The 21,805-nt window shown below is 40.2% G+C and overlaps 1 protein-coding gene across 1 annotated transcript in view; it reads left to right on the forward strand.

Moving 5' to 3' along the window:
- Positions 1-21,805, forward strand: part of PRKAR2B (protein kinase cAMP-dependent type II regulatory subunit beta) — a 1,491,604-nt gene that overhangs the window by 828,643 nt on the left and 641,156 nt on the right. The window contains exon 3 of the mRNA XM_044088539.1: positions 21,157-21,206. Within this exon, the coding sequence (XP_043944474.1) occupies positions 21,157-21,206 (50 nt within the window). The remainder of the gene's footprint in view (positions 1-21,156; positions 21,207-21,805) is intronic.

Consider the following 21,805-nt stretch of genomic DNA (forward strand, 5'->3'; position numbering starts at 1 on the left):
GATTTTTCCCCAGTCGATATTTACGTCTCCTAGGATGTAGGTTTCTATTTTAATGTTGGAGGAAGTCCAGGAGAGAATGTCTTCTAGGGTGTTAGTGTTATTGCCAGGAGGAATGTAGAGGGAGATGATACAGTTGCTTTTATGGATGTTTAGTTTTAATAAGCCAATAACAAGTTCAGCATTTGAGAAAGAAGGGATATGGTTGGGATATGGAGTGATGGATAAGTAGTTGGAGTAGACTAAAGCTACACCACCACCTCTTTTACTTGGGCTGTCAGATCAGAGAGAGTGAAATCCGGGTGGAAGGAATTCAGAATCATTTATATGAGGTTTTAGCCAGGTTTCAGAGATGGCTAATATACTGGTTGGTTGTGATTGAGCTAGGCTTGAAAGAGGGTTATTTTATTTAGTAGGCTTTGGGCGCTGATGGTGAGGAATTTGAGGTTTTTATTAGGGGATTTGTTGTTGGAGCTGTGGAGATATGTTTGAGAGGAGTTGGGACCAGGATTGGGGTGGATATCGCCGGCTAAGTGAAGGAAAGAGGTGAGGGGAGAAAGTTTGTTGTGTTTTGATTTGGGTAAAGGAGTTTGGTAGAGTTTTAGTTTGAGTTTAAAGTCATTAGTTGAGTTTGGGAACAATTTTATTTTTAGGAGGAGGATAGGCTGGGAGGGAACTAGGGAGGCTGCGATATTGTGATAGTGGAATGTAAGGAAGTTGTGAGGTGGAGTAGGGGAAGAGAGTAAGTAAAGATGAGTATAAGAAGTTTCATGGTAAAGAGGTAGTAGAAGGAAGAGTAATGTAAAGGAGGTAAGGATTGAAGCATGGGGGAAGGGCATTGTTAGTTGGTGATGAAAGAGAAGTAGAAGAGTATAAGGTGATATTTGTTAGGTAGGGGGTGTGGCAAAGATAGGTGGAGTGGAGGAAAGGGTGTGGGATAGGAGTAAGAGGATTGGTTGGTGCAGTGGGAGAGATTAGCAGGAGGGGGAATAAATGTAGGACTCCTGGGGGTGGGTGAGATTTGGGGGTAGGGTAGGGTCTTGCTACATTCTTAGTCAAGGGATTAATAGCATCAGATTACAGACCAATTTATGGGTATAGTGCCACCTAGTGGTAAATAAGAGAAGTGGCAGCAGGGAATAATATATCCAATATAAAGTCTAGTGAGGGAAAATAGGAAAGTAAAGTTTGCAAAATTTGGGTAGAGCAAAGGGTACGAGTGGGCTGCGGTTGGCTGCTATCTCCCGGGAGCAGTATGTAATAGTAAGATAGTTAACAAGGGGAAAAAAATATAATAGCGATACAAGAATTGTGTTATTATGCCACGTACACTGAACTTTTCTTATTAAGGAGGAAATGATGTTCTATAGGGCACGTTGCGGGTAAGGTGTCTTCACAGGATACCTGGAGATGGTTTTCTTTCGAGTAGTTGCTGTGTATCTGTGTTTCCCTTCCTGAGTAGTTTTTTATGCCTTTCCAGGGTAGGAGGAATAGAGGGAGCTCGCTGGTAGAAGAACTGAACTTTTCTTATTAAGGAGGAAATGATGTTCTATAGGGCACGTTGCGGGTAAGGTGTCTTCACAGGATACCTGGAGATGGTTTTCTTTCGAGTAGTTGCTGTGTATCTGTGTTTCCCTTCCTGATTAGTTTTTTATGCCTTTCCAGGATAGGAGGAATAGAGGGAGCTCGCTGGTAGAAGAACTGAACTTTTTTTATTAAGGAGGAAATGATGTTCTATAGGGCACGTTGCGGGTAAGGTGTCTTCACAGGATACCTGGAGATGGTTTTCTTTCGAGTAGTTGCTGTGTGTCTGTGTTTCCCTTCCTGAGTAGTTTTTTTATGCCTTTCCAGGGTAGGAGGAATAGAGGGAGCTCGCTGGTAGAAGACAGGAGGCACGATGAGCAGCCAGACCGCAGGACCGCTAAACAGAGATGGAGCATTAGTTCATGGGTGATGATAAGAAAGTAGGATGAAAAAGGATGATTTTCTGTTGTGATGAATAAAAATTGGTAGATCTTTTTTTAATATTAGGATGCTTGTGAAATACTTAAACATATGGATCAGAAGCAAGCAACACAACAGAACAATCACTGTTCGAAGACAATTTGAGATTCAGAAGCTGGAGACCTAATAGTCTGTGTTTTATTTTTTGGTTTCCTCTCTCTGACTCCATGTTTCTACCACATTATTCATATTCTGTGTGACAAAGGTTAGGTGGCAGACCCCCACCAGAATAATCCAGTAAACCTACTGTGGAGACACATAGGTTCATAAGTGTGTACTAGGCTAATGGCCCTGGAGCCTTTACAAACCTAGCCCATAGGATTACCCAGACATTTTGCCACCCAACCTTAGTTCCCAGTGCCTTTGTCGAGTAGAGCCACTGGAGTGATCCCCGGGGTGAATTTTCTATTTCCCATCCACTCATCAAGGTTTCTCTTGAAGAGGGCCAGTGAGGTGCTCTGTTTGACATGTATGGGAAGTCTATTTCATAACAAGGTCAGTCTCTGGGTTATGAACCTGTCCCTCCAGCATGTTCTGTTGATTGTGGTAATGAGGTTGAGGTCACTGGAGCATGTGGTGCGGAGGGATTGGGATTCCTTTGGATGTAGCATTTCTAACAGAGCTGGATCAGACATGGCCTTGTATGTCAAGCAGAGATCGCTTCTAAGTAGGCGATATGAGACAGAGAATAGTTGGAGTTTTTTGAGTCTGCCCATATAGGACAAGTGTTTAAGGCCTAGGATCCTCTTTGTGAGGTACTTTTTGTGGCCTCCCCAGTTGTTGCAGGTGTCTAGTGAGGGACATGCCAAATGGGGCATGTCAATGTTTTCCATTTTAAGGAGTCCTTCGAGCGAGTGCATTTTCAGATTTTGATTTCTAGCATTGAGCAGCATGACCCTCAGACTGCATTTGTTTGTAGCTGTTACGGTGGTAATTTGGTCTTTGGAAAACCGCCTAAAAAAGGCACTATAGGGGTGGCAAGAGCCTTGGCCAGTATCCAGAAGCCCAGGGGTGACAGATGCAAGCCATCTCTGGCAAAGCATCGTGGTCTGTTAATCATGTCATCCCAGGGAGACAGATACTGGATCCCCTTAAAATGTCACCAGAAACTTAGCCAGTTGTTGAAATCGATCATTTTCTGCTTGTACTGTGGTATCATTCTGGGTGATGGTAGGATGCTGCTCAGGGTTAGGGTCATACCCGCCTGGGCTACATAGCCCGAGAGCTCCTATATGTCTCTTTTCATGTAGTCCAGGGAGGTACGTCTCAGGTCATTCACACCCGCATGTACAATGACAGAGTCATATTTGTACCTGTTGTTGAGGGACCTGAGTGCGTGCGTTATGTGATGGATCCTGGCACCTGACAGGCAGCTGACTGTCACTTTCTCATTATTCAGCCTAATGAGTGGGACATCAGTGTGCCTAACTATCAGTCACCTATGACTAGTGTGTTGGGCATGCTGTTCTCCCTTAGGGGCTTTGGTTGAGTGGCACACAGTTCAGGAGAGTTATGTGTCTCGTAATTAGTGTTGTGTTGTGGTGGTCGAGTGCGTTTCTGCCTTGGAGGTCTCTGCTGTTTGGGTAGATTTTTATTGAGAGTCTCCGCAAAGGTGGGTGTGTGGTTTGTGTTTTTATGTGAAGGCAGTGCTGGTGTGTGTTCTGGAGGGCTATGTGTTCCATGTGGTGTGGTGCAAGTGTTGATCTTCTCCTCTTGACCAGCTATTCCGGTCTTGGTTTTGAGTGCGCTGCTTCCAATTTGGATCTATAAGTGCATCTCTCGCAAGTCTGAGTGTTGGGAGGTCAGAGGAGAGGGTTGTTGGTGTACATGAGTCAGTTGCTACATTGTCTCATGATATCTTTATGCCTTGATTGCTGTTTGCCCTTGCCCTAATCCCAGTGGTTGCTGTTAAAAATTGATACCAAAACATGTGCCTTGCCAAGAGCTGGCCACTGGCAAATGCACACACACACACACACACACACACACACACACACACACACACACACACACACACACACACACACACACACACACACACACACACACACACACACACACACACATATATATATATATATATATATATATATATATATATATATATATATAAATGCATGGTCATTCATGGAAAGACAAGGGATTGAGCACAACAGTAAAACTGTCCACAGTCTTTGAGGCAAAACTTCACTCTATAACAAAAGCTGGCACAATAAGGAGACTGAGACCAATAGTTCAAATTAGAAAATCCTTTCTTCATTAAAAACTACTTTGATACAAACAATCCACAAGATAACATCCAAAACAGTCTGAAAAACATGAATATATATATATATATATATATATATATATATATATACACGCAGTGGTGCAGCTGTAGCATTGTTGCCTCACAGCAAGAGGTTCTCCTGTTCGATTCTCAGGTAGTGTGTGGGGAATGCCTTCTGTGTGGAGTCTGCATGTCCTCCCCACGAGTCGAGTGGTGTTCTGAAAGACATGCGTGAATAGGTGTGCCTTTGTTGAAGGTTGGGCATCGAGCTGGCAACTCGGCACCGTGAAAATCTACTGCCAATCATTAGCGGACTGGAGTTCCGCTGTGGCGACCCCTAACTGGGAAAAGCCAAAAGACAACAACAACATTGGCAATAACGTAGTTGTAGATATAGCAAAGTATAGAATTTTTATTTAGGAACAGATCATTTTGAATTTATAGGTAGGTAGAGTTCATTACTGACAGCAAATTACAGTTCACTTCCAAAGAGACCTCCAAGGCAAAAACACATGCAAACTCCACTGCCCACCACAGCACACACCACACATAGTCCACACACATGTGTCTCACAGCCACTAAGGCCTAGACGTAAATCCAACATATTAGTCATAGGAGACTCCATTATGAGGCACACACAGATGTGCCCCTCACCAAACTGGATAAGAAGAAAGTCACAGTTAGTTGTTTGGCATATGCCAGAATCCACCATATCACCCATGCACTCAAGTCTCTCAACAACAGGTACTGTTCTGACTCTGTCATTGTCCATGCTGGCGTGAATCACTTGAGATGTACCTCCCTGGAATATATGAAGAGAGACATGATCAAGCTCAATGAATATGTGTCCCAGGCAGCTATATTCCTAGACTTAAGCAGCATTCTACCATCATCTATATTGATGTCTCAATACAAACAGAAAATTATTGACTTTAACATTTGGCTTAGTTTCTGGTGTCATTCCAAGGGAATCTAGTACCTCACAGCCTGGGAAGACATGACTGACAGACCATGATGCTTTGCCAGAGATGGCTTGCATTTGTCTCCCTTGAGCTTCAGGCTTCTGGCAAAGGCTCTTGCATCCCCCATAGTGCCTTTTTTAGACAATGCCACGAGGTCAAAATTACCAACATAAAAATTTCATCAAAATGCAAATTAAAGGTCATGCTGTTAAACGCTAGGAGTTTAAGCATGAAACTGCTCTCATTGCAAGCATTCCTAACCCTGGAAGATGCTGACATTTGTGCAGTCACAGAAACCTGGTTCAAAGCTGCAGAGAGCACTCCAGCCATACTAGGTTACTCGTCCTATCATACTTTCAAACCCCAAACCATGGGTAGCAAAGCAAAAAGAGGTGAAGTTGCAACATATATTAAAGACATACACACCTCCAGGCTGGTCAAACAGTATGACACACAGGAGATACTGCAGATGCATTTAACCACTGACAAGATCCCTATTCAAATCATAGCTAGCTACAGGCCCCTAACTTTGACTCAAGATGCCCACCCCACCTCCATGGACCTCTTTGAATCTATCAAGATTCAATCCTTTACCCTAATCCTGGGCGAATTTAATTATCCAAACCATACATTGGAAGAACTACTCATGCCAAAACACAAATGCCTAGAGATTCATTGATTTCATCAGTGCAAGTGCCTTGGACTAGCTGGTCGACACCACCACAAGAGATGATAATATCTTGGACTTAGTATTAACCAACATGAGTAACCACTGCAGCATCCCTACATTGTCATCCTCCCTGGTAAGATCCGACCACAAAGCAGTCACTTTCGAAGTCAGCACCCCCCCCCCCCCCCCCAGCTAAGGTTAAACAAAAAATCTTCTCCAAAGCTGACTACAACTTCTTGAGGGAAGGTATACAGTTTCATTCACAGCCCCCTCATCCTCCATAAGAACTGGCACATATGTCCAAACCTACACCAAAGTACTAATACGATCATTTATATAGCTGTATGGAATCAGGAATAGCAGGACAAAATCCTCCTCCTCAGAGAAGAGTAAACCTGTCTGGTGGACATCTGCAATAAATAAACTCTACAATAAAAGGGAAAAAAAACTGCTGTCCAGGACCAAGAAGGAGCAGGTGCCTAATTGGAAGAAATCTCTCCTTAGTCTGAAGAAGCAAATAAGAGCACTAGTAAAATCCTCTAAAGCAAACTTCAAGTCCAAACTGGCCACATCTACTAAAGACAGTTTTAAGGCCTTCGTCACATATGTCCGCAATCTCAAAGGAAGCACTCAGATCTGCTCAGAACAGGTGGTCAAGGACACCACATACACAAACGCCGTAGATATAGCCAACCTGCTGTCAGACAAGTTCAGTGAAAACTTCACCCCTCTGCCCCTCCCATTAGTAAATCAGGACATCCCCATCACCTGCCCCCCTCCCCTTATCTCTAGGGAGCAAGTCATCACTGCCCTATCAAAGACAAAAAATATAGCCTCCATGGGACCCGATAACATCATGTCCCTATTATATGATTGAAGACGCATTCTTTGAAATGGGTCTTGATCGAACTTGACAGCATGAAACAGCAAAATACCGAAATGGCATATAAGCGAATTCTTTCCCTGGAAAAGAAATCTCTTGGCCACCTTCGTTATTTTGCCATTTTCATCACTGTAGTGCGATCTCGGAGTTGGTATATTTAAGTAGGGGGTGGGGGGCACAGCCCCTCACGTCAGGGGGGGGCAAAGCCCCCCACTTTATGTAATGTTTTAAAGTTTTTTTTTTCTTTTTTGGAACAGCGATTTTTTTCCCTGGGAAAAAAAATCACTGTTCTAAGTGTTTGGGATTGTAAGCTTTCGCTTACATGGGGTCGATAAATTAGCGTTCACTTTTTTAAGCATTCGCTGATTTAATATAGACCCATAACATTTCGGGCTGCATCCTTCATGAACTCAGGCAGGAACTTGCAGCACCATTAGGCACCCTGTTCAACCATAGCCTGAGTTCCGGCTTCGTCCTAGCCGAGTGGAGGACAGCCACTGTCATCCCTTTGAACAAAGGTGGAGTGTTCACCGATCCAGGAAATTACAGACCCATCAACCCAACTAGCCTGATCTGCAAGGCCATGGCACGGATTATCATGGACCTCATTAACAAGGACATTGGCAACCTCCAAACACTCCATCCCACATAGTTTGGTTTTGTCAAGGGGAGGTTATGCCTGTTAAATTTGGTTGACTTCTTTGAGACAATCACCAAAGCCATGGACAAGGGGAAGACAGTGCACACCACCTACCTTGACCTGGCCAAAACCTTCAGTACTATTCCCCAATCAGGTATAATAGATAAACTCTCTCAACTAGGCATCAATCCATATGGTACCAGATGGGTAGCAAACCGGCTCACCGGCTCGAACCCCAGCTAGTCAAAATAGGGGAAGCCACTTCAAGCAGTAGACTTGTAATGAACAGTGTACCCCAGGGATCAGTCTTGGGACCTCTGTTGTTTGGGATATACTTTTCTGAGGTGCAGGCCAAAACCAATGGGCTATGGCTGACCAGGTTTGCAGATGACCGTAGGCTGGGCACTGTCATCAATTTGCCTAGTGAGGCATCTCACCCAAACAAATGACTGGTGTCAGAAATATGGCCTCAAACTGAATGCCAAAAACTGCATCATCATCCCCTTTGGGGAGAGTGACATCCCCACAAATTATCACATTAATAACAAGGTCCTAAGCACGTAATCAGTTGTGAGTGACTTGGGCACTCAGGTTGATAGCAAACTGGCTTTTGACCACCATATCACCTCCGTTGTATGGAAAGTGTTTTACATGGCCCACCTCATTAATAAGGGTATCTCATCCATAGACAAGGAGGTTGTAACATCCCTGTATTCCACCCTTATAAGGCTAATTATTGAGTACAAAGCTCCTTTTTGCATGTACCTCACAGAGCATGCAGCAGCTGGAGAGACCACAGGGGTTCCTCACCAGGAGAATCCTGGGCCTCAAACATCTACCCTACACAGATAGGCTAAAAGTCCTGTCCATCTACTCAGTCTCATACAGACTTTTCAGAGGTGACCTCTGTCTGGCATACAAAACAATCTCAGACCCCACCATGATGGAACTGCTGCAAATCAGCAAGTCAAGCTCCACTCGAGTAACCCATCCTGGTCTGTGACATCAATAGGACTTGTTGACAGGACAGATTTGTGTCCCAGAGACTCCCCCTTCTATGGAATAGACTCCCTCTCCATGTCAAGTAGAGTACCTCATTAACCCTTTTTAAGGGTAACCTGGATAACTTAATGGTGAATAGAAAATACACCCTAGGATTACACCTGTGTCCCTTCTGGACAGGGGCATTGGGTGCTGACTTGTTGGAACATGGGCTAAATTCTTGGCTAGACTTGTAAGGGCCTCAAGACCTATAGCCTAGTAACTTCCTATGATCCTAAAGAAGCATTTCAGTGAATATGATGAGCTAAATTAAAATTAAACCTGTAGATGGAATACATAATTGTTCCTTACCTCATAGGTGCTTTCTGTCTCACATGTCTGAAGCACTTACAGGCAAGCTGTTTTATCACACAGTTTTTTAGTTGTAGTTGGAAACTAGTAAGTCCGTTGTCTTACTTCTTCTGAGAGGTTGTTCCAATGGGATGGTGCATTTTCAGAGAAGAGATTTTCATTAGCTGCTAATTTGTAAGGGGATCTGGCAAACTTAATTCTGTCTGTATTTGTAAGCGAATAATTAGAATCCCTATTAAAGAGTTTGGTATTTAAAACTGGACAGTATCCAGTGTTAAGAAGCTTGTAAGTATGGGTATTAAGCAGCGGCTCATTTCTTGCTGAAACTGTATCCCCTCTATCATTCTTTACTGTAGTGCAGTGGTGCTCTCTGCTGTTAGCTAGGTTGATGGAGCATAGTATTTTATTCTTGGTAGTTTGGAGTTATGTATTAGCAGCTAAATTTGCAACAGTAAGGGGAAGTCCATATTTTATCCTAGGAATGAGTAAATTTGTGGCTCTGGAATGTCTGGCTTCTGGAGTGAGGAGATTGGATTTTGAATAGGCTGCTTTAATTTGTTCTAGTACTTTGCTAACTTGGGTCTGTATGGGAAAAGTGAAAGAGAGGGAAGGATCATAAACAATTCCTAAGTGTTTTTAAGAGGTGTTCGTGGGCAAAATGTTAAAAGATGTATCAGGCACGTTTAATCTTTTGGGCTGTGACAAATAACATGGTATTAGTCTTTTTGTTGTTAGCTAACCAGTTCCAGTGCACTTCAAAATCAAACTGCAGCTTTGTAGAAATTTTATGAGTTGATTTCCCATGTCGGTAATAACATATGCATGTGAAAGTTGGACTACAAGTAAGGGTGTGTTTGCTGAAAATAAATGCTTTGGAGCTGCAATGTTGAAAAAGAATTTATGCAAGTCTGCGGAATGCAAGAAAATCAAATCAGTTCATACTTAAGGAAATAAACCTAGAGTGTGCACTGTGATAGCAAAACTAAAACGCAAATGCTTTCTCCACATAATGTGAGGACAGGATTTGCTAAATAAAATAACAATGTTGAAAAAGATCAAATGCAAAAGAAGGGGGCAACAAAGGCTAAGAGTGATATTCAGCATTACTAAGGTAATAAATATAAATTTGCAGAAACGTAAAAAACAGTGGTTGATAGGTCTGATCCGATAACATCCTTGAGATCACAGTATTTTGGCCTTGATTAAGTGACTAAACAATTAAAGTGTAGCATTAATTAGTTATGAGTCACCTGTGAGCTTACAGTTTAGCGCATAACTTCAGTCTGTCTCTTTGGGTTAGTGTGAAAATTAATACATGGTATCGTGAAAGGAATGGTGGTAACATGCCTCATTTTATGAATAAATAGATAAATTGTTATTTTAGCTATGCATTAGATATGCATGTTACAAATAACAGCGTGTCAAAGCATTTTCTTTAGTAACTTGCAAGGTAAAAAAGGTTCCTCTTGTGTACATTATGAGTGAGTTTGAGAGGCACAAAAATTATTTTTTGGTCCCCAGCTATGTTTCACAATGTGTCATTAACTTCCTGTAGACATGGTTTAGCTCCAGTGACAAAAATACTTGTGAAAGAGGTCACAGTCACCAATCAACTGGGCTTCATAGATATCATCTGAAATATTTTCTGTAATTTTTATTTATTTTTTTAATTAACACAAATCCCTGAATTTGGCACCTGTAACAGGTTTATGGTGGCCCTCTTAATCCAGATGAAAACCTTATGGTTGTCCTCTTAATCCAAATGAAAATCTTATCTTGTAATGTAGATAACCTGTAGAGGTATGGCTGATTAAGACTTTTTAGATGTAACTATCTGAAAACAACTCTTGGCAACACTTCTTTAGCCATGTACCCTCCTTGTTTTTTGTAAATGAATATGATGTTTTTGATAATATTTTGACTGCCTTTTATATTAATACTTTTTAAAACTCTGTTAAAGTTTTTTGGAAGTATTCTACAGATCATAATTAACTACTATAATGGAGACATTTTGACCTCTGAATTCTGAAGTTTTCTTGTTTACAGTCCTGCACTGCACTTCATTCCATTGTCAACAGATGGGTATCACTAATAGCCCTTCTACTGGAGGCAATAAAGGACTTTCTCATCTATATCTTGATTAGAATGGACACAACATAGCCAATGCAGATGACACATCATTACCTTTCAGTCAAATCTTAGAAACAATAGGGGTCCTCACTACCTTTACTAGACACCTAAGAAGCTTATCCCTCATCAGTGGCTAATTGATGGAACCTGCTGCCCACTGCCCCTTCCAAGTATTGTTTAATTATAAATCATTAGTAAGCTTAGCTTTGTTTCATACATGTGAACAGAGGATCTGGAATTTTTTACATAGACTTGGGTAGGTAAAAACTTTGAGCCTCATCTAGTGGCTGTCACTTTGCCAGATATTTTTACCATTCATTGCTCTAGATGAGAAGATATTGGAGAAAGGGTTGACATGTGCTCTAAAGCTAGACTTTTGCTGCCCGAGGTTGCAGTGGGTCTGCAAACTGCTTTGACTAATGTCCTAGACACAGCAGTGAATTGCAGACTTCTTCTCATTTATCATCCTCCATAAAATCTGATGACTTCCCACAGGAGGTGATTAATTTCCTCATTGACATTCTGGCAATGTTAACATTAGGGCTGGTGACAAATCAGTTAAACTTGCCATGGAATTATTTATAAATATGGAGTTTTGTGGCTTTGTTCAGATTTTCTCTGCTAACCATTTTATTGAAATTAACTGGACTTGATTTTGACATTGGACATGGTCATACCTTAACTCAAGGTGGTACTGGATTCATGGTCTGATGACTTCACTACCTAGTCCACTTCAACCTAGAACTCCCTTTAATTAGATAATCTGATGCTGAGCTTTTTGTGTGATAGAATTTAAGGAATGCTTTCTGTAGTGATTTGGTACCCTTACTGGATTAGATGATTTTTGCAAAGCAGTACTGCTAATGATCCAGATTAACTGTTGCTAGCCTCCAACAAGGCTATAACTCGTTCTCTTAATCAAATTGTTCCAGTGCTATACACAGCATATTTCTCATAAATGGTACATTTTTGCTTAGACCTCCAAATTGAGATTCCACTCCACCTTGGGATCTGACTTTCATATTACAATCTTTAGTACTCCGTTTGAGCCCTCAGCTAAAGTAGATCCTTAAGTTGTTATCTTGGAAAACTGTCTTTTTGGTGGCAATTACTTCAGTTAGAGAAGTTTCAGAACTCCAAGCACTCTCTGCAAAACCACCTTATTTAATTTTTCGCAAGGATAGGGATTATGCTATGCACTTATCCTTCCTTTCTACCTAAAGTGGGCTCTGAATCAAACATCAATCAAGTCATTAACCTGCCAGTTTTCTTTCCAAATTTTGAAAATAGAGGAGAATACACTCATCTCGTAGATGTACATAGACAACTTTGTTTTTATCTACATAGAACCAAGAAGTTTAGAAAAACAGATCAGTTGTTTATCTCCTTTTCTAACATCAAGATGGGAAAACCAGTTTTGAAGATTACTCTTGCAAAATGGATAACAGATTGTTTTTCTCATGTTTATTCCTTGAAAGGCCTAACCTTGCCAAAACAACCAAAGGCACATTCAACCAGATCGATGGCTATATCAGCTGCTTTTTGCACTAGAGCTTTCATTGATGACATTTGTGCAGCTGCCACTTGGTCTAATGCTCATACCTTTGTTTTCTCATTACAAATTGGACATCATTTCCAGGAAAAGAGCATCATTCCATTAAGGCCACGCAAGGTAATTGTAGCTGGGGTCTCTGTCCCATTCGTTGAGGAATTAATTAAAATGACAACATCAGATATAAAAGTTATGTACTCACCATAACGTTCCATCTGTGTTGTCCATTTTCATTCTTCATCAACTTCCCTCCCACCTTCACCCTATCCATGTCTTTGGCAGTGACCTCATAGAATTTTTATTAGGAACCATTTTTCCTGTTTGAGCTCCTGATCTTTCAGCTATCACTGTTTTGTCTTAGCTATTTTGAGTTAAAAAAATTTTCCTCAGATTTTGTATAATAGCAGCAAACTCGATTTGAGATAATACAGAAATCAGGGGCATTACAGGTAATGGTGGAGTTTGAGAGTCAGATCCTAGAATCTAAAGAAATTGGCTGAGTCAGATCCGAGGGTCGGATCCAAACCCATCCATTGAAGAAGAATGAAAATGGACACACAGATGGAAACTTATGGTGAATACATAACTTTTATTTTTAATTTGCTGTACCTCTTAATATCTTAATTTAATCATTTGGCTTCTATAAATGTTGTTTTGGCTTCTGTAATTCTAACAATTATTTTACTTTGTTTCATTTGTTTATATCTTAACTTAATCATTTGGCTTGTGTTAATGGTGTTTTGTGATAAAACATTCTGATATATTTAAAACTGAAATCGGCTTCCTCACATTTCAGTCCCCCTTACTATAAGATTCTCTAGCTCCTTCCTCCATGATGCCTTACTGCTTGGGATTCATTCCAGTCACGGAACCAATCAAGAACGGTCTTGTTTTAGAAACAACTATGCCCTTAATGTATTAGTTGATATACAGTGATTGTCCTCCTTAACGCTTAAGGGATACATTCTCTCAATCTCCTTGCAGGTCAGTCCCTCTGAACAGTATTGGTAGTCAGATTTCCCCTATAAGTAAGGCATATATAGATCAATGCATCATTTGCCAGCAGTGGGGGTGCTAGATGTCACTGCTGTTTCTTGCTTTACAGTAAGGTGTTGCCTAGTGGCTAGGGGTGACCTAGTAGGGGAAAGGGTGAAATCTCTTCTGTAATCAATTCGTGCTTTCATAGGTGTCACATTGAGTGCTTGTCCATCTCTTCATGTGAGAGCTTCTAAGAAAAAGATATAAGCTGCTGATTGGTAGAGAAAATAAATCCAGCCATAGGAGGGCTAAGTTTGGCTTAGCTTAAAACAGCTCCTATAACAATAGCATAGTTACTACCTATGAATCTGTCAGCTATCAATGAGAGTCCTCTTCATAGATCAACTGGTAATATAACAGAGTATCTTGTTAACTGCTCCCACTAGCAGCTTTTACCTATAACCCATATAATTTAAAGATAGTGATTAGGGTTCATAAATAGCTTATATCATACACAAGGGTGTTTGCATTTATTGCCTTAGGACACAGGAGATTACAGCCTTTTTCACTTGTATTTCCATTTGTGGGCTCTGTCTGACCTCTTCTGTTTTGGAAACTTTAACAGAGGAGTATGATGTAGATCAGTGTCTGATTCAGGAGAAAGCTGCCATGCCAGGGGTGGGAGTCAGCTGTCCATCTAATTCACATAGAGCATGGAGTATACTTCTGCTGCTTGCAACGCTTCTGCTGGACTACAGAGATGATGTTGCTGTATACTGGGACTATTAAAGGAAAAGGAAAGGCAAACAAAGTCTTTCATACTGGTAACATTCAGCAATGGACAGTCTCGTCAGTCTGTAGCTGCATATGTGTATGCAGTGGATATGCTGACCTATTAAGGAACAGCCCAGAGGGAAAGATGTGCAGCAAGTAAGGGTGATAAAGGATAGTGAGGGAAAGGTACTCACAAGAGAGGAGAGTCTGTTGAGTAGATGGAAAGAGTATTTTGAGAGGCTGATGAATGAAGAGAATGAGAGAGAGAGAAGGTTGGATGATGTGGGGATAGTGAATCAGGAAGTGAAACAGATTAGCAAGGAGGAAGTAAGGACAGCTATGGAGAGGATGAAGAATGGAAAGGCTGTTGGCCCAGATGACATACCAATGGAAGCATGGAGGTGCTTAGGAGAAATGGTAGTGGAATTTTTAACTAGATTGTTTAATGAAATTTTGGAAAGTCAGAGGATGCCTGAGGAGTGGTGAAAAAGTGTTTTGGTACCTATCTTTAAGAATAAGGGTGATGTGCAGAGCTGCAGTAACTACAGAGGGATAAAATTGATCAGTCAAAGCTTGAAGTTATGGGAAAGAGTAGTAGAAGCTAGGTTAAGAAGGGAGGTGATGATTAGTGATCAGCAGTATGGTTTCATGCCAGGAAAGAGCACTACAGATGCAATGTTTGCTCTGAGAGTGTTATTGGAGAAATACAGAGAAGGTCAGAAGGAGTTGCATTGTGTCTTTGTAGACTTGGAGAAAGCATATGCAGGGTGCCTAGGGAAGAGTTGTGGTATTGTATGAGGAAGTCGGGAGTGGCAGAGAAGTATGTAAGAGTGGTACAGGATATGTACGAGGGTAGTGTGACAGTGGTGAGGACTGCAGTGGGAGTGACAGATCCGTTTAAGGTGGAGGTGGGATTACATCAAGGATCAGCTCTGAGTCCTTTCTTATTTGCAGTGGTGATGGACAGGTTGACAGATAAGATCAGACAGGAGGCCCCGTGGACTATGATGTTTGCAGATGACATTGTGATCTGTAGTGAGAGTAGGAATCAGGTTGAGGAGACTCTGGAGAGGTGGAAATATGCTCTAGAGAGCAGAGGAATGAAGGTCAGCAGGGCTAAGACAGAATATATGTGTGTAAATGAGAGGGAGGGTAGAGGAATGGTGAGGATGCAGGGAGTAGAGTTGGTAAAGGTGGACAAGTTTAAGTACTTGGGATCAACAGTTCAGAGTAATGGTGAATGTGGAAGAGAGGTGAAGAAGAGAGTACAGGCAGGGTGGAATGGGTGGAGAAGAGTGTCAGGAGTGATTTGTGACAGACGGGTACCTGTAAGAGTGAAAGAGAAGGTCTACAAAAGGGTAATGAGACCAGCTATGTTATAAGGGTTGGAGACAGTGGCATTGACAAAAAGGCAGGAGTCAGAGCTGGATGTGGCAGAGTTAAAGATGTTAAGATTTGCACTCGCTGTGACTAGGATGCATAGGATTAGGAATCAGTATATTAGAGGGTCAGCTCATGTTGGACAGTTTGGAGACAAAGCAAGAGAGATGAGATTGCGTTGGTTTGGACATGTGCTGAGGAGGGATGATGGGTATATTGGGAAAAAGATGCTAAGGATGGAGCTGCCAGGTAAGAGGAAAAGAGGAAGGCCTAAGATAAGGTTTATGGACGTGGTGAGAGAGGACATGCAGGTGGTTGGTGTGACAGAGCAAGATGCAGAGGATAGGAAGAAATGGAAAGAGATGATCCGCTGTGGCGACCCCTAACGGGAAAAGCCAAAAGATGATGATGATTAAGGAACAGCCCAGTGCAGTACAGTGCATGCCATTATGGAATGGAACAGCCTGTGGGCACTTGTAATTTAGATTAATGAGCAGCTACTCTTATGATTCTGTCCAGTACTTACAGCATAGTAGATCATTATGGAGTTAGCCCGTAGAGGTGGAAATTCATAATGGCATGTGTTATACTGCACTGAGCTGTTCCTTAGTAGGCAAGGAAATCCATGCATTCTCTGAAGTACTGAATATGTTTTAAGTATGGAATAACCAATGCCAGTTGTCTAGGTTATTTTGTAAGGTCTGATGCTGTCTCAAGTCAGCCCTTTTTTATGTTTCAAAGTTGCAAAACCCATGAATGAAGTTCCAAGGGTTTGTATTGTTAGCTGACTTTAGAGCAAATGCATTATAAACCCTTCTATCTGTAGCAATTCACTGACCAAAGGATTCCAGTTGAGTTGTAAGACCTGGAATATTGATTTCCCCCAAGTCATCCAGCGTCAGAGTTTTTTCACTTGTTTTCAGCACAGAGTTCTGTCCAGAAATTTCTAGTAATTTTGTTCTAGTAAATCCACTTTGCACTGAGTAGCTGTTAAGGTGGGTCTATATTATAAAATCGAACGTTTAGGTTGTCGAATACCCAAACGTCGACACCTAAACAGCGAAAGCTGAAAACCCCAAATGGTCACTTCCGCAAATTTTTTCACAGGGAAAAAATTCACTTGGCCGGCGAACAGGAAAACAAACTTTCAAACCCTAGTCAAGTGGGGGGCTTCACCCCCCCACACACACACACCCCAATGTGGGGGGCTGTGCCCCACACACACACCCTAACTAAATACTCCGACATTGCTCTACAATGGGGAAAAGAGAAAATTCCTGATAATGGCCAAGAAAATTTTTTCTCTATGAAAAAATTCACAGAACTGGCTGTTCGCGATTTTCAGCTTTCGCTGTTTAGGTGTCAACGTTTAGGTGTTCGACATCCTAAATGTTCGGTTTTGTAATATAGACCCCATTAAGGTGACTAGCTGAAAGAATTTCCTCCATGACTGTTCCATTGAAATGGATATAGCTTCTGTAAATTAAAAAAAATACTTATATTTAACAATCCTTGCATAATCTTTTGAAGAGAAAGAGGTGAGCAGTCCCTATATTTTCCTATTTCATATTAGAAAGTGGACATTTTTTCTGTGGTTGATGTGTTATTATGATTTGTGTTGTTGATCTTGTCAGTTTCTTAAAGCATTTTGAGTAATTCCTTCATACTGTTAGACATCAGTGATTAGGCTTACCAGGATTACCAGTCCAATACATATATATATATATATATATATATATATATATATATATATATATATATATATATATATATATATATATATATATATATATATATATATATATATATATATATATATATATATTTATATATATATATATATATATATATATATATATATATATATATATATATATATATATATATATATATATATATGTGTGTGTGTGTGTGTGTGTGTATATATATATATATATATATATATAAATATATATATATATATATATATATATATATATATATATATATATATATGGTTTACTATTATATATTCGAATTCACTGCATTCAAATTGACATATGTGCAAAACCTAATTTGCATATCTGAAAATGGTAGCACCACAATGCCGAACCTTGTAATAGCAAACGTTCGTTATTACAAGGTTCAACATTGTGGTGCAGATCATACTAAAGTGGGGATCGGGAAATGTACCCATTGCTTCACTGTAGTGCGATCCCGGAGTTTGTATATATAAGTAGGAGGGTGTAGGGGGCACAGCCCCCCACATGGGGATTGCAGGGGAGCTTGTCCCCCTGCAAAAAGTGTGTTTTAATGCTGAGCGGATGTGAGTATTACAGTAAAGTCAACATGTTTGACATTCAACTTTATTGAAATGCTTAGTTCGGAATTAACTGTGTTCGGTATTCTGATTTTCGAACATATTGTTCAGACATCTCTGAACATTCAAATGCAGTGAATTCGAATATATGATAGTAAACCTATACAGATATATATATATATATATATATATATATATATATATATATGTGTGTGTGTGTGTGTGTGTGTGTGTGTTGTGCATGTTTTCCAAAGTACACCTATTTGTCAATTAATTGGAGAGAGACACAGAGAGAGAGAGAGAGAGAGAGCAGCAACAGCAGTTCTTATGATGTCCTTTTACTCCCTGCCTCACCTTACTCATGCGTGCTAATCCTAACCCTCCAATCTAGTGCCACTGTCCCTTGGAGTAGGTATGGCAATGCAGAGATGGCATTGTGCAGTAGCATGTTGGTGGTGCATTAGAGTATTCACTGACATGATGAGGGCACGGATAAGTGACTGCTGTAGCAGCACAGTTTGCATATCTCCTGACCAGAAGTAGGAGTTTGGTCTTAAACATGTCCTCATTGTCTGGGTGCCAGTTAGGGCACAAAATACCTCTCTTGGCTGCCTGAATAACAACCATGTCACAGATCACTCTCACCTCAGGGATGGGGATGAATGAGCATTGATGGCTGCTTGATAGTCAGCAGATATGGTTGCCATAAAAAGCAATCAAGCAAAAAATATCATCTGACAGTCTCATTGGTGATCCTTAATTACCCCTGCATTATATCTGACCATGCTGCCTAATGGAAAAGGATCCTAATGTGGGATGTACTAAATATGCTACTATATAAAGTGATTAAATAGTGTTCTTTCTTGAAAAGTAACATAAAGGATGTGTACCCTGTACCTCGTAGCAGAATTAATGGTGTCATTTAATTTTAAGATGAAGTGGCAAACATGAGGCTGTTGTAGCAAATTATGATAAAAAACAACTTCAGTTAAAATGGAAAACATGCATACTTCTATAAAGCAAGGAAGGACATTCTTATTCTTCATAAGCTGAACTGGTTTATAATTGTATAAAGTCCTTCAGCACATTTGTTTTTTGATAATGTAACAACTTGGCATATTTTAAAAAGAGTGCCTTGATATAAATGTTCGGGGGTACAATTAATAGTTACTAAAGAAATGATTCTTTTAAGATGGGATATAGGATTTTAATTGCTTAGGCCTTACTAAGTTTAATGCTATTGGCAGCCAAAGAGCAATTGCCATAAAATGGAAATCAAAATCTAAACCAACTGGAATGGAAGTATTGAATATTGTCAGAAATAAAAGAATGAGAGATGAGAATTTTGGAAAACAGAAGGAGCAAACTTTATAGAAATAAGGGGATTTCTGAGATCAATTTATACAGAATAACATTCAAAAAGAAGAGGAGGTGTGAGTTCGAAGGGAAAGCAGTAACTGGTCTGTTTATGTAATGCTTGAGTGAATGAAAATTGTTAAAAAGAAAACAGGTGTTCAAACAGTGATAGTAGTGGAAAAGTATTAAGGTTTGTTTTATATTAATGTATGTGTACTCATGTTGCAACTTAAAATATGATGCTTTAGTACTGACTAAAAAAAGAAGTAATCTAAATTAATATATCAGCCAAGCTGAATGTGTAGCCCTCAACACTGCTTATTTTAAGTGCATTTGAGAACAATCTCACCACCATTTTGCGACCTATTGTCTTTTTTACTAAAATGTGCCTCCTGTTTATTAAAAACTTGATCTATAACATTTAAGTGCATGTGTGTAATTCCACAAAGCTTTCATTACACATTGAAAGGATTAGAATGGAATAAGGTCAGATACTATGGATGATTTGGCATTTTAAAGTGCTTACTATGTGAATGGCTGGTAGAAAATATGGACAGTTAATGCTGGAAAGTGTATTGCATATTTATAGGCTAACCAAGATATAAAACAAATAGAATTTTTTGATAAAACTGTTTTTTTAATTATTTTATGAAAAAGACTACCATAGCTTGCTACAGGTTATGTGATTTGAATTAAAAGTACATTTTGACCTGTCTTATAACAGGGTGTGCAGTGTGGCCAAAGGTGAAACAGTGTTATTACTGTCCCGTCATATCTTTGCCCAGGTTTGTTGATGACTCTGAGTAAATAAGATGGCCAACATGGTTAGTAAAGGACAGACTAGCTATGCATTAGCCTCTTTTTGAGGGTGTGTTTTGGAGTGGTATTTGTGTGCCCTTTGGTACAGATTAGAGGTAATTTAATAATGCCAGCAGTTAAACATTTATTGGCATAAGAGTGTGACATATGTCATTATGCTTTTAGAACAGATGGAAAACATTTTAATAATTGACTTCATGATGCTGGCCAGAGGATTTCTGAACAGCACTGTGTTGTCTGTTTTAAATGGCAACCAACAACTTCCTGTCTGACTGTTACCCTTGTTTTGTAGGCATGCTTGTCAATCAGTTTCACAAGCTGTTGCATTAGTGCCATTAGGTAAAAGGACAGATATTTAAAATATTCATGTAGAAGTCTGCCTACCCATGGTATCTCCTTCACCATATCTGTTGGTCTCCTCGTTCATCATGATGTGACTCTTAATGATCCCTCCCCTTCTGAACTCTTAATACTATAGGCTTAGCCCTGCATGGGGCATGGAGGTCTTCACACCTGCCATCAATCTGACAGGGAGTACCTTTTCATCCTGAAGCCCTCTTCTGTCATGTATGCAATGCTAACATTATGAAGCAAGTGTGTCAGTATGCTACCTGCTTTTTACTGCACCTGTATGTGCTATAATCCTGTTCTTCTGAAGCCTGGATCATCAAATATTTTTAAGCCCTAAGGTGTCCTGGTACAGCATGTAAACCCCATTCCCATACCGAGCAAATAAAAACTAGGCCCTGTTAGTTTCCCCTCCCTCTCCTAGCTGGTTGTACTTACACTTCAGGTTCATTCATAAACTTACAAACCCAGTAGTTTGATCCATTCCCTCCTTCTCTGTCATAAGCGTGTCATGAAGAGACAGCTGTGAAATTTGCAGTCTCATAAGGAAAAATCAGAATTGCTACATTTGTGCTGGTCGCACTTAAGCATCTATAAAAAAACAGGGGCATAAAAGCTGCTGGTTCACAGTTCGAGTGTGTGTGTGTGTGTGTGTGTGTGTGTGTGTGTGTGTGTGTTTTAATCAGTAGTACACATGCTTTTTGAGCTGCATTAAAACCTGTTTTTATGCTGTTTGTTTCAGTATGTGCAGAAGCTTTCAATCCAGATGAAGACGACGACTCTGAACCCCGGGTATGTATCTATGAATGGTGCATTTACTATCATACTTTTTTGTTTAGTTTTCTTCAGAAGGGTTTTGCAGCATGCTAATTATAAAATACAGCCTCTGGCACATTGTAATTAAAGTGTAGTGACTTATTTAGGAAATAAATGTTAAAATGTGTGAAACAATGAGGAAGTAGAACAAGCTTCCTACATATATCTGTTGTTTGGTTGTCTTCACTACTTGTGGTATAAATGTATATAGACATTAATGAATGAAAATTGCTGTGGAAAGTGCAGGTGAAATTGTTTAGGCACAAAATGCAGAAACAATTATCTATAGAACTTGAGGTCTGAAGGTTTTCCCTCCCTTTGGAGCTAGGTTAAGTCATGCTGCAGTAGCCTGTCCCCTTTTTTAGAAATTCAAAAGCTGCTTCCATAATGAAGACACAGCACTGAGCTGTCTTTGAAGGCCATTTATGTGGCATCACCAGTCTGTAATCAAAAATCAGTTTCCAGCTCATTTTAAACTGGCTGTTTTTGCCACTCAGTAAATCTAGTTCTTAAAAATGGTAAAGATCATGAAGAGTGAGATGATGGTAAAACTTTTCAACAAAAAAGTGTTTTGT

This window comes from Protopterus annectens, chromosome 11.part0, assembly GCF_019279795.1.
Source record: "Protopterus annectens isolate FY-2018-M chromosome 11.part0, PAN1.0, whole genome shotgun sequence".
Taxonomy (NCBI): domain Eukaryota; kingdom Metazoa; phylum Chordata; order Ceratodontiformes; family Protopteridae; genus Protopterus; species Protopterus annectens.